An 11,648-nucleotide genomic window follows, 5' to 3' on the forward strand; every position below is an offset into this window, starting at 1 on the left:
GGAAGGCAACAGGGGGGGGGGGGAGGTGGGTTCACGTCTCATTATTTTGTTTCCCAGATTAACATTTGAATTTTCCTTTTCTTTTTTTTTTAATCTCTAGAAGAAGAAAAAGTGGAGTAAATATGAGTTCAGAAGTTGGGACAGAGAATAAGAAAAAGCTACTTATAAAAATGAAGTTTCAAGACTACCGGTACAATATTAACAGAAAATTATGTGGGGCGGGTAGAGAACAACAAATTGTGCTATGCAGGGTGGGCTGAAATATTAGCGGGTTTGCTCCGCAACCGCATCATTTGTGAACCCTATTTCTGAGAACTTCCTTTGCAACAGGCTATTTTCCTAGAGGACACTTGTTTAGACCAAATTCAAATCAATTTGGGTTGAAAAATCCACTCATCCGGACGACCTCTCAAGATGAAGGCACAACATTGAGAAGAACCTTTATAACAGCATCGAGAAGCTCTCTGGTTGTTAGGATTCCTTAATACGACAGAAATCACTACGGACAAAATCATAGAAAAAGGATAAGAGGCAGGTGGAAAAAAATGTGAGGCCCCTTCTCATGCACACATGTAAAAGCAGGGATAAGAGGATAAAAGATCCTCAAATGGTTGAGGCTAAAAGTGTGACTCAATGTGTTGAAGATAAAACACTGAAAGGGAATGTGTACAAGATGAGGACATTGATTCCTCAAAATAATTACTGATAGACAAACCTCAGTAGCTGCTCCTTCATCGTCTTTGTACCCAAGATTTTCTAAAATCTCATGGATGGCTGTTAGATCCATTCTCAAGCAGGCTTCACCAAGTGGAGACAGAGGCATAGTTCCACCATCACGTGAGATACCCATCAAAGCATGAGAAGGAACCTGCAAAACAAGTATCGTTACTTTGATCTCTGACAATTTACAGTCAGTAAAGAAAATAAACTTTTATGGACAATAATATAACCTAAAATGCTTCTTACCTTATCCAAATTCCTGGTTTTTACTAACTTAACTAATAAGACTAGGACCAAATTAACAGAGAATTAAATGCATTCACCAATGTTGCATCACGAGTGTACAATATAATGGGCATCAAGCAATCCTCGGATATATTGTACAGATAGCTTTTTACAGCTTCAAGTGACACGATAACACCAGAAGAAAAGTTGAATAGATACATAAAAGCATTAAATTAGGCTTCCAATATTATTTTTGATAAACAAGATATCCCCAACGGCCAGCTGGGATACGGTTCGAAACTAGCTGGATATTGGACCCCATCTACCCTTCTCCACTTAAATGTCAGGTCTTGTTCACAGCAAGGTTCAAACTCACATTGTGTTCTTACTAAGAGACTGAATCCGTGGGAGCATTAGGCACTAAAAATTTTAAAATGGTATAGTTACAAATCATATTTTTCGCAAAAACTTGGAAAGAGTATGCCACTGACGGCAATAACAACTTCCACACCCAATATAAGGCACTTCATGTGTCAACCTTTACTAAATTTCCAATTCAAACAAACTGGAAATCACTGCAAATTTTTATGTCAGGGAAATTTATGAGTGATCCCATTATATAATAACAAAAGGACATATCACAATCAAGGTGTGCCTATTAGTTGTTATACACACTAAAGAAATTCAACCACTACGTATCAGCTTCTGACTAATGACCATCCACAATATAATGTCTACCAAACTGCTTTATCATATCTACTTTCACTGTTATAGAGCTCTCAACAAAAAAAGCAGCTTGAAGGAAACTTATATAAAGAGAATAGCTGCAGAAACAAAAGCTGAGAGCTAAAACCAGAAAAGCACACAAGAAGGACAAAAGAGCTATGGCAATCCATCCCCAGCGGGATTAGACAATATGGAGAAGAAGGAACAGAAGACATAAACCTCAGTCCCACATTTGGAAAGAAAGTTGTCTAATGAACCTTTTTTCAAAGCAAGCTGTCTTATGAACCTTTCTTCTTTCTTTGCTACCGAGAAACCCCCGATGGCTACAGGCACTAAGTTTGAAACGTCGCAAATAATGGGGGGACGCCTCTACCCCTCTCCACTTACACCACCTTTGGTCTGTGGTAGTGTTCAAACCTGAGACATGCACCGAATCCACACATCATATGTTTCCCTCTTACCACTAGACAAAAATCTTGGGGGCCTATTTATGAATCTATTTAGGTGCCGTAAGCTTGCTGATGTAAATCATTTTCGGATATTGTCAAATCCAATTTTACTTACGAATCCTTTCCTTCCGTACATTTTGCATCCTTGTACACCAACTAATGAAAGTTTTACTTGATCAAAAGAGAGAAAAAAGAGCACGTAGGAAGAGAAACAAATATCAAACACAGCAGAAACTAAAGATAAGTAATAGATAGTAACATCAGAACAAGAAAAAACAAAACCTCGGTCTCTTTCTGAAGAGGAAATAAAGCAGCAACCAGTGACTTTGGATTTGGCCGCTCACGTGGCTCGTATTGCAGACATCTTGAAGCTATCCTTACCAATTCAGTCCCATCATCAGAAGAAAATTGACCTTCCAAGCAAGAATCCGTAAGCATCTGAAGATTCCGGTCTTTAATCAGATCAAGGGCCTGACAAAAACAGATACAGTATTAGAAGGGAAGAGCACAGCAAAAAAACAGTTCCCGAGTAACTGGCCAACAACCACATATCCTTTATCATAAACAGTTTTGATATAATTGATCCTACTTTACAACCATTTAGTCGCTGTAGCACTGCTTGACTTCAAAATCAATGAAACCAATCCCCCCACCCCACCTCAACCCCAAAACACACACACACAACCAAATTGAATTTGATGCCTGATCAACGCTATTTTGCCAAGCTTGAAGTTCTCATTTTCATGTTTACAGGTAAGAACAATAAAATTATTGATACAAATTAACGAATTGACATGATTCAGACTGTTCAGATACTTCCAACGAGCAGCTAAGCATCACTACTGAGATTGAACAAGATAGTTTACCAAAGAAAAGGAGAGGCGGGAATAGGAAAAGACGAAAAGGAATCAGATGTTCATGGGGGTGTTGGTGTTGGTAATGGTTTCTTCTAGGAACCTAGTCGACGAAGACAGCCATGAATTACGAGAGTCTAGAAATTAGAACTGAGTTTTGTTGTACAAACAGCTCCAGTGTGTCCACTGCATATAGGGAGAACAAAACAGCCAGGATTTCTCTATTTAGGGAACTATATTATATTGTGTGTCAGGCACTCACAGAGCCCATATGTTAACAATCCGTTCTTGCATCCTACTGCTATTTTGCCCGTATAAAATGAGGTGCAAACCAGTATGAGGCAACATTAAAACCAGTAATCTTAGTCCAGCCCTCCATGGGATAAAATGCAGCCAGATAGTGTTCACTGGAGCTCACAGCAGGAATAAGCATCAAAGCCTTTCTTTTTCTGGGGTAGGTGAAGAGAGTGTATCAGTATCTCCAGAGTTCAAACAAATTGAAAATTACTATCTCTCCTAATCAACAGTATCTTCAAACCCATAACTGCCTTAGACCAAAAAGATTTCTCATTCATATAAAAGATGGATCGGACATAAACTAGGACAAAAGAAGCACTAAAACGTCATGTTTTCTTGTCCCAAAAAAGAAAAGTAAAGCAATATTATCTTCAATTAGCAGAAAAGAGCATACATGGCTTGGAGGAATATGTTTTCCACTGAGAAGGTCAAGCAAGAGTGTTCCGAAGCTATACATGACACTCTCCGGGGTGATTCTCCCTGCAAAAATTTCAGAATAACTGAGTGAACCATATAATAATTTCAACAACTCATATTATTTAATGTCATAGAGAGAAGCAATTATTCCTAATAAATTACAGCAACTAGCTAAATGAATAAACCAATGCCACAAAGGTAAAAGTTGCTTGTAAAGAAGGCACCCCTTCAACTTTCTAAGTCAACAAAGAAATATAACCAAACAAGCTAAATGAACAAACCAATGCCACAAAGGTAAAAGTTGCTTGTAAAGAAGGCACCACTTCAACTTTCTAAGTCAACAAAGAAATACAATCAACAATCTGCTGGGAACAGGCAAGAGGCAGCAAAATCACTCGGCTCCTCCCTAAACCCCCCTCCTCTTCCTCTTAAGAAGGGAGTGAAAATAACAAAAATCAAGGTCATCAAGCAAAGACTGTCATGAAGAGCAGGATTCCTAACAAATTTCATGCTTTTTATGGTTAATGGCTAAGGAAGCAGTCCTTACACAGGAAAATGCCATGAAGAGGGATAACCTTGTACCAGTTAACCTTCTCAAAAAAAAGAGTGATAACCTTGTGTTCCAGGTGTTTCCTATGTGATTAAACAGCTGAGACTGTCAACCATCTATTTTTACATTGCAAGTACACTCAACAACTATGGAGACTATTTCTCAGCCTTAAAAGGCATTTCCTGGACCATACCTAGGGAAGTGACTGAGGCCTTAATGAGTTGGGAGGCAAAAGGGGTCCATGCATAGGACATAGGTAGATGGATAATTATCCTTAGTGCTATATGGTGGGTTATCTGGAAAGAGAGGAGTTCAAGATGTTTTGAGAGCATTGTGAACAATGTGCAGAAAGTTAAACTTAACTGCATTCTTCTTTTAGTTTGTTGGTGTAATCAGTTATACTGAAATGAGTATTATCTCTATTATTGATGTTCTAGACTCAATTTAACCATACAGAAGTGAAGTGAGGCGTAGACTTGAATATAAGGTTTCAATACAACCCGTGTATTGTTTTGTGATACAATACAAAGTTACCAAGTTCAAAGAAAGGTCATCAAACAGAGCATTTTTTTTAACCTGGTAACTTTGAATTATTTCACAAAGCAGTACTTAAGTTGTACAGTAAAACCTTATATACAAGTGTACTCTGCTCTTTAGAAAGAATTCCTTTGACACATCATACTTTTAGGTTGTCGTTTATGACTGACACCTTTTATATGTTCAATATAAATGGAGTAGGTTCAAGTATAACCATGCTTGTTAGACATCAAGAGTCTGAAATGAGAAACCACTTAAATCTAAGAATGGATCGATAGTCACTTTAAGACTTTCAGATGGATTTAAAAAAGATTCTACAAGATCAACCATAACTGGCTCACCACTTGAAAATGAGTCGGCAGGTCGATTTACATCTTCCCCTGAACGCTAAACATGTAGCACCTATTATTATGCATGATCCTCTCCTCTTCCTCAAGGATCGATTTATTTTTATGACCAGTTCCGAAACTCAGGGGATGACAGATCGACCCTCTATATCCTTGTGACCAAAATATCAAGATTGCACATCAAATTTGAATTTGTGACATGCACCTAACATTGAATATGGCTTTATACTACCTTTGCCTTTTGAACCAAAGCCTTGGGGATTTGTAATTTGGTATATTTATTAAGTTTTTGGGAAATTCTTTAATTATGATTTAATAAAAAATATTGCCATATAAACTTTTTAATCGATAAATGGTAGAGGACAGCCTGATGCACTGCGTTCACGCGGGGTCCAGGGGCTTGGACAAATGGAAGGACTCACATAATGTCTTTTGTCACCACTGGGATTCGAACCTGAGACCTCACACCTCATGGCTTGGCCTAATACTGTCCGTTGGAGAAATCACCTACTACTATAGCCTTTCTAAATGTTCGGCTTTTTATGTCTTTCAAAAAAAATTTAGCATGCTTCACTTCAATTGCTCCAAGTTTGGCCAATAACCGTGAAAAATATTGTTGGAAGGCTATTAGATTAGCTTATTTTGCATCACTCTCCTTTTATCTATTTAAAAAGTTCAACCAAAAGAAGCTATTTGTCAAAGTTTACCTTTGTAGTTTTAGTACTTTGGAGCTAAATTTATAAACTACTTCATGCAGCAGAGATAAGTGATGTTTCCAAAGACCACAAAAGTAACTAATCCCTGGAACAAAGATCAAATTGTAGCAGAGTAGACGCGTGTACTGATCTCTTCTAGCCAAGTCTTGGTGGACTGTTACACCACTGCGCATGTGGGTGGAAAGTGCATTATCTTTAAAGAATGTAAGATATATACACCGGAAGTATAAGAAACTTTTATACCATCAGATCACCTTTAGCTATTGTAGTAGGTAAATACAAATACCATATATTAGGCAGCCTTACCGGGAGATATTATTTGGGTTTCCTGATAATGTAAAAAACTCTACAAACCGACTATGTCTATAGCTTAAAAACTCATCTTTAAATTGGTCCAGTACGCGCAAGTTGGCCTGGATACCACCATACTATTAGTAAAGAAGTAGTTGTGTGTGTGACAAACTACATCATTCAATGTCCTGCTTAGTTGCTTAACATTTTGCTTTTTGGATGACCATGGTGTCCGGGCCAACTTTTGCGCACTACAGGTAACTATGTCCACCAAGGTTAGGGCAGATGAAGAATCACCTATTTTTTTTAAAAAAAAAAAAAAACTGATTTTTTAAAAAAAAAATCACCTAGTGTTTTTGTCTCCATTGAGTTTTGAAAATGTAACATTTTGCTTTCAAACACTTTTAGCTGTTTAAGAAATTTCAATAACCTTTAACAACAACAACAAACCCAGTGTAGTCACAAAGCAGGGTCTGGGATAGGTAGAGTCTACGCAAACCTTACCCCTATTGCATGGAGGTAGAGGATTTTCCCGACAGACCCTCGGCTCGAGAACGCACAACAGACCAGTTAAAAGAAAAATACAAAAGTAAAGAGAACATAGAAGACAATAGGGAAAGCATAACATAGCATCAAAAAATAGGAACAATAACAATGCACTACCTTTAACTATTACAAATTGAAAATATGATGTTTATAGAGGTACCTGTCCTCAAATATTCAGGAGGAGTAAATGCCAAGTTTGTGCTGTAACTTTTTCCATCTCGACTATTTTTCATTAAACCAAAGCAAGAGAGACGGGGGTCGCCTTCCTGAGAAATAGACAATTGGTAGATCATTAGAAGCACTCAAATCCTTAAATCCGTAAAACTTGATACTTACCAATGACCATCAAAATAAATGACCAGGGCACTAGGTACTTACTTCATCAAATAATATTCTATAAGCATTAAGATCATGATAAAGTGCCCTCCCTTTGATTGTACAATACTCGAGAGCCTGTGCAAGATACAAAGCCACCCTTAACCGCATTGCCCATTTCATGGGTTGTGTCTCCCCTGGATATGTAAATACAATAAGTCAACTGAAACTTCACCCGATCACAAAGAAAAATATGTTCCCTTAGAATCTTTAAGAAAGTTGTGATTTTCATTTATCTTTGTTAAAGAAGTAAGAAGATATGTGTTCCCATCTCATTCAATCTCATTTTACATTTATTGACTTTCTAGGTGAAGTTCGAATTTCATTATTAGGTTTACTTAAATATTCAAATTGTCTAGACAAGTGATGGGGGTAAAAGAGGCAAATTGTATATCAACATACCATAATAATCAATCAACTTTGCCTTTAATTTCAAATCAGTTCAGTTTGACCATAATCATCCTTGTCCCTTTTCCCTTGAATTCTACCAAGTTACTGCATCCTATCTTCTCAAAATTTGGATCCGACTCTTGATCACACACAAGAACTACTATAGAAAATCAACCATGGTTGAGCCATCCAACATAGAGTAACCTCACAACGATTTTCTTAGGGCTACATATAGCTTGCAGGTAACACCAGGGCAACAGCAGTACACGATATTTGAGAAACAGATCAAAGAGAACAATAAGTAGGGACTTAAACCATGGATCTGGCATGAGTTTTTACTCGTTTACCTCACTTGTAGATAAGTTCACCAGCAGTACACAAGATGAGGTTTCATGGTGGTATGTGCTGACAATACTGTATTAATTGATGAAGCTAGTGAAGGAGTCAATCAAAAATTGAAACTGTGAAAAAGGTCACTTTAGAAATAAAGGTTTTTTTACGAATAAGTAAGAAGAATATGTGCACTGCAGGTTGAACCTCGATAAACAGAAAGAGTGAAGTGAATTAGGTGAGGTTGTGAAACTTAAACAGACAACTAAGACATCTAGACTTAGTAGTGAAGACGTAACACACAATTAAAATAGGATGACGGAAAGGAAGGAGCATATGTGATATGAAGATACCTAACAAAATAAACATAATGTGAAAGAGAATGGTCGAGTCATATGGCTACAAATGTTAAGCTTTTAGTATGGGACCTTAGTATGGGAATGGATGTTATGCCTTTAAAGCTCAATATACCCATAGCATGAATGTTGTAAAGTGCAAATGTTAATACAAATGTCAGGTTGGAGAAGATAGAAATATCACATTAGACAGAGTTGAAGTAGCATATATAGAAGATAGAATTTTCTCAAAATGAAAAACATATAGAAGATAGAATGAGAGAAAGCCTAATATAGTCATGTCTTATGTAGTCTTACCGGTGCAAAGTTGTGGCACTACCGTGATTAAAGTTATTCAAAGAGGACAAATAATTCCTAAACAAGAGTCTCTTCACTCCAGTTAGAAACATGTATACCATGGGACAAATCACAAATGTGAAACTATCAAACTTTCAGTTTTTTTAAAAAAATCAGAAGACCTCCAAGATTCTTAAGTTTATCTTAGAATCATTATTAATTGTTGGAATTATGAGCCCAAATAGAGCTGAATCGACATAACGATTTATATAGCTGACCTCAACCGCTTTGGGATAGAGATTACTTTAGTGATTGATTGACAGTATAAAAGCACTAGTCAAAAAGAAGTTAAAAAGATTTCTAATATTCAGACCATAGAGCAATTAAAAGGGGAGCCAGTTACTATAGCTCAGCTAAGGAGGGGTAGCAATAGTGGTGTCACAGGCCTTGTTAGGTGCACTAGTATGGTGGTCGAACAAGAAAAGGACAAGTACAATTCTTAACAATAAAGCCCTTGAATTGTACATCTTCATTTATGAATACAATTTATTTTGTTTGCTTTTACTTTTTTCTGATATATTTCCATGATTCTACCTAGGTAGGGGTCAAATCTGCCTACTACTACCCTCTCTGGACCCCACTTGTATTACACTGGGTATGTTGTATATTCCAATAATTACTACAACCTACTATGAACTTTTTAAAACGAGTAAAGCAATGGTACAAGGGTCATAACTAGGATGGAAAACAGAATTTAAATGTAAAATGAACTTACAGTGAAAGAGATGCTTTGCAAGTGTCTCATTGGGCATAAATTCTGCCACAAGCAACCTCTCATCACCTTCGCAACAACAACCAAGAAGATTTGCTAACCTATTGTTGCGGAGTTGACCAACTGATCTGGCTTCTTCCTGAAATTCACGATTTGGAGGATAACAAAAAGGAAGTTAAAGTCTATTGCTTAAACAATGTAAAGCAGGAAAACGACAAGATACTCAATTTCAAGCTATTTAAACATCGAACGGTACATGCACTAACGACAAAAAATAAGACATGTAAAAGCGTCGTACTTCACTTTTGCATTTACGGATCAGTTGTCTCATATAAGAAACAACTGGAATGATGCTTTTAAATAACAGGACAGCTTAAGATCTCCAACATTCTCTATTTTCTTTCCTATTCATTGTTATTTTCCTTTTGCAATTAAACATTTTATCACCAAATGTTAGCCGAAAGGAAAAAATTATATCATTTTAGATAACATGAATATAGAAACTTAAACACCTGATGGAATTAAATAAACGCGCTTTATGAATAACTTACTAAGAACTGTCGGGAATCAGGCCATGCAGATCTATTAAAGCGTTTGACAGCAACTCTCCTCTGGTTCTCTAACTTTCCTTTATAAACAACATTAGGAGCTTTTTCACCATGTTCTGAAACTATATTCTCTACAGCAAATCCAGAAGTAGATATTCTCAGCTGCTCAACAGTAAACTCGCGGAATGTAGGCAAATCACTAACTTCAGCTCTTTCTTCATCATCTATTAGAAGAATGAAAACCGACAAAAACATTTACACAAAAACAAAAAAAGAAGGAATTGAAAACCGACAAATTTACAATTCTGAATGAACTGCCCTTGGATGATGATAGAAAATACCAAGACAAGCTTCACATACCACGATTCTGAGCCTCATGAACAGGACCATTCTGTCCACTCCAGCAACACGAGGCGAGTTTAGAAGACTCACAGCCCATTCTATTACCCGCCCTACTTTAGAGATATAACTGCAACTTGTTTGTTTGTATCACAACCACCACATGTTCTTCAGCTTAGAAGATCTGCATTTGAGTGATAAAAAGTTTTTCCATTACAATTACATCCTGATTATTATAAATATATCCATATCATTAAACTAGAAACAGAAAGATGAGGTTAAAGACTCGCAACACAACTGTTAGCCATACACAATTTCAGGTGTACACCCCAAAACATCATACAAAAGTTTATTGAATCTGCTATCCACAGCTCAAACAAACAACAAAGCACACAACAGTCCATTCAATTAGCAATCCACAACTCAAAGATGGGGGACAGAAATTCCAAACACACAGAAACTTCACTAGACATCAAAAAGGTTAAAAAAAACCCAGACAACAAGAATCATACACATCACATTTCAGCTACATCACAAGTCAAGCAAAAAATCAAAAAATTGGAATCATGAAAAAAAAAGAGTATAAACCCAAACAAATAAAAAAGGTACCTTTAGCATAGATTCAAAAAAATTCAGTCAATCCAAACACTTGCTATTCACATAACAAATGAATACCCCAAAGCCACAAACTTCCTCCCCAAATCCAATCAAGAACCAAAAAGCTCCCCTTTTTTAACTGAATCAACACACACCAATTCCAAACCACCCTGAAAAATTCATCATACAAGTCAACCCCAAGTCAAAAATCAAATCTTTTCAAGGTAATACACAAAACCCAAGTCTAAAAACCACAAAAACCACCAAGAACAAAAACCCCACATACAAAAACACATCAATCTTCAAAAGGGTTCAAAGATAAACACACATATATAAAAAAAAAAAAAAAACATTAACAAACCAAAAGCACCTTTCTTTAAGATTGATTGATTCAAAAAAGTGCAGCAGATAAATCTCTTGAGAAAGAGATCAAGAAAAGTGAAAATGGAGTCAGGTGAAGAAGAGCATATATATATATATATATAGTAAAGAGGATAGAGAGAGAGATGTGAAGAGAGAAAAAGAAAAAAAGTTAAAAGATGTGTTTTGTACAGATCCCTTTTCAGTGTGTGTACATATTACTCAGTTACTACTAGGACAAACTACTACTAAGTATAACGTGTACTATTTTTCCTGCTTTTTTTTCCTGATTTTCCACCGACATTAAACCCCCTTTTTCTCCTCATATTTTTTTTCTCTAAGACACCAAACACCATAATCTATTGTCTATCCATCTGGCCTTGGCCACAAAACTAAGATATTCAAGTTTTGGTATTATAATAACATTGCATAAAAGGTCTTGGGGTAATAATATTTACTTCATTCTATGAAATCAACTTCTTCTTTCTTCTATTTTTCCTTTTCGAAATAGTCTCATTACCTGCTCGAAGTAGTAATAAGCTCTGTGTACAGTCTATCCTTCTTAATTCTCACTTTGTGAAATTTCACTAATTACGTTACTGTTGTTGTTGTAATAAGCTCTATGTACAG

General features: G+C 36.4%; 1 protein-coding gene across 2 annotated transcripts in view; it reads right to left on the minus strand.

Annotated features, from left to right (window-relative positions):
- Positions 1 to 11,197, minus strand: part of LOC107004676 (serine/threonine-protein kinase BSK7-like) — a 13,144-nt gene extending 1,947 nt beyond the window's left edge. The window contains exons 1-10 of one of the 2 annotated variants that reach the window (XM_015202974.2): positions 11,029 to 11,197; positions 10,671 to 10,828; positions 10,083 to 10,245; positions 9,726 to 9,946; positions 9,178 to 9,313; positions 7,054 to 7,187; positions 6,836 to 6,941; positions 3,666 to 3,751; positions 2,403 to 2,591; positions 716 to 868 (exon numbers count right to left, since the gene is read on the minus strand). In XM_015202974.2, coding sequence (XP_015058460.1) covers positions 716 to 868; positions 2,403 to 2,591; positions 3,666 to 3,751; positions 6,836 to 6,941; positions 7,054 to 7,187; positions 9,178 to 9,313; positions 9,726 to 9,946; positions 10,083 to 10,161 — 1,104 coding nt within the window. In that variant the 5' untranslated portion in view covers positions 10,162 to 10,245; positions 10,671 to 10,828; positions 11,029 to 11,197. The remainder of the gene's footprint in view (positions 1 to 715; positions 869 to 2,402; positions 2,592 to 3,665; positions 3,752 to 6,835; positions 6,942 to 7,053; positions 7,188 to 9,177; positions 9,314 to 9,725; positions 9,947 to 10,082; positions 10,246 to 10,670; positions 10,829 to 11,028) is intronic. The other variant, XM_015202973.2, reaches the window with a different exon arrangement.
- Between the last annotated feature and the right edge of the window lie 451 nt (positions 11,198 to 11,648).

Source organism: Solanum pennellii, chromosome 11 (assembly GCF_001406875.1).
Source record: "Solanum pennellii chromosome 11, SPENNV200".
NCBI lineage: Eukaryota > Viridiplantae > Streptophyta > Magnoliopsida > Solanales > Solanaceae > Solanum > Solanum pennellii.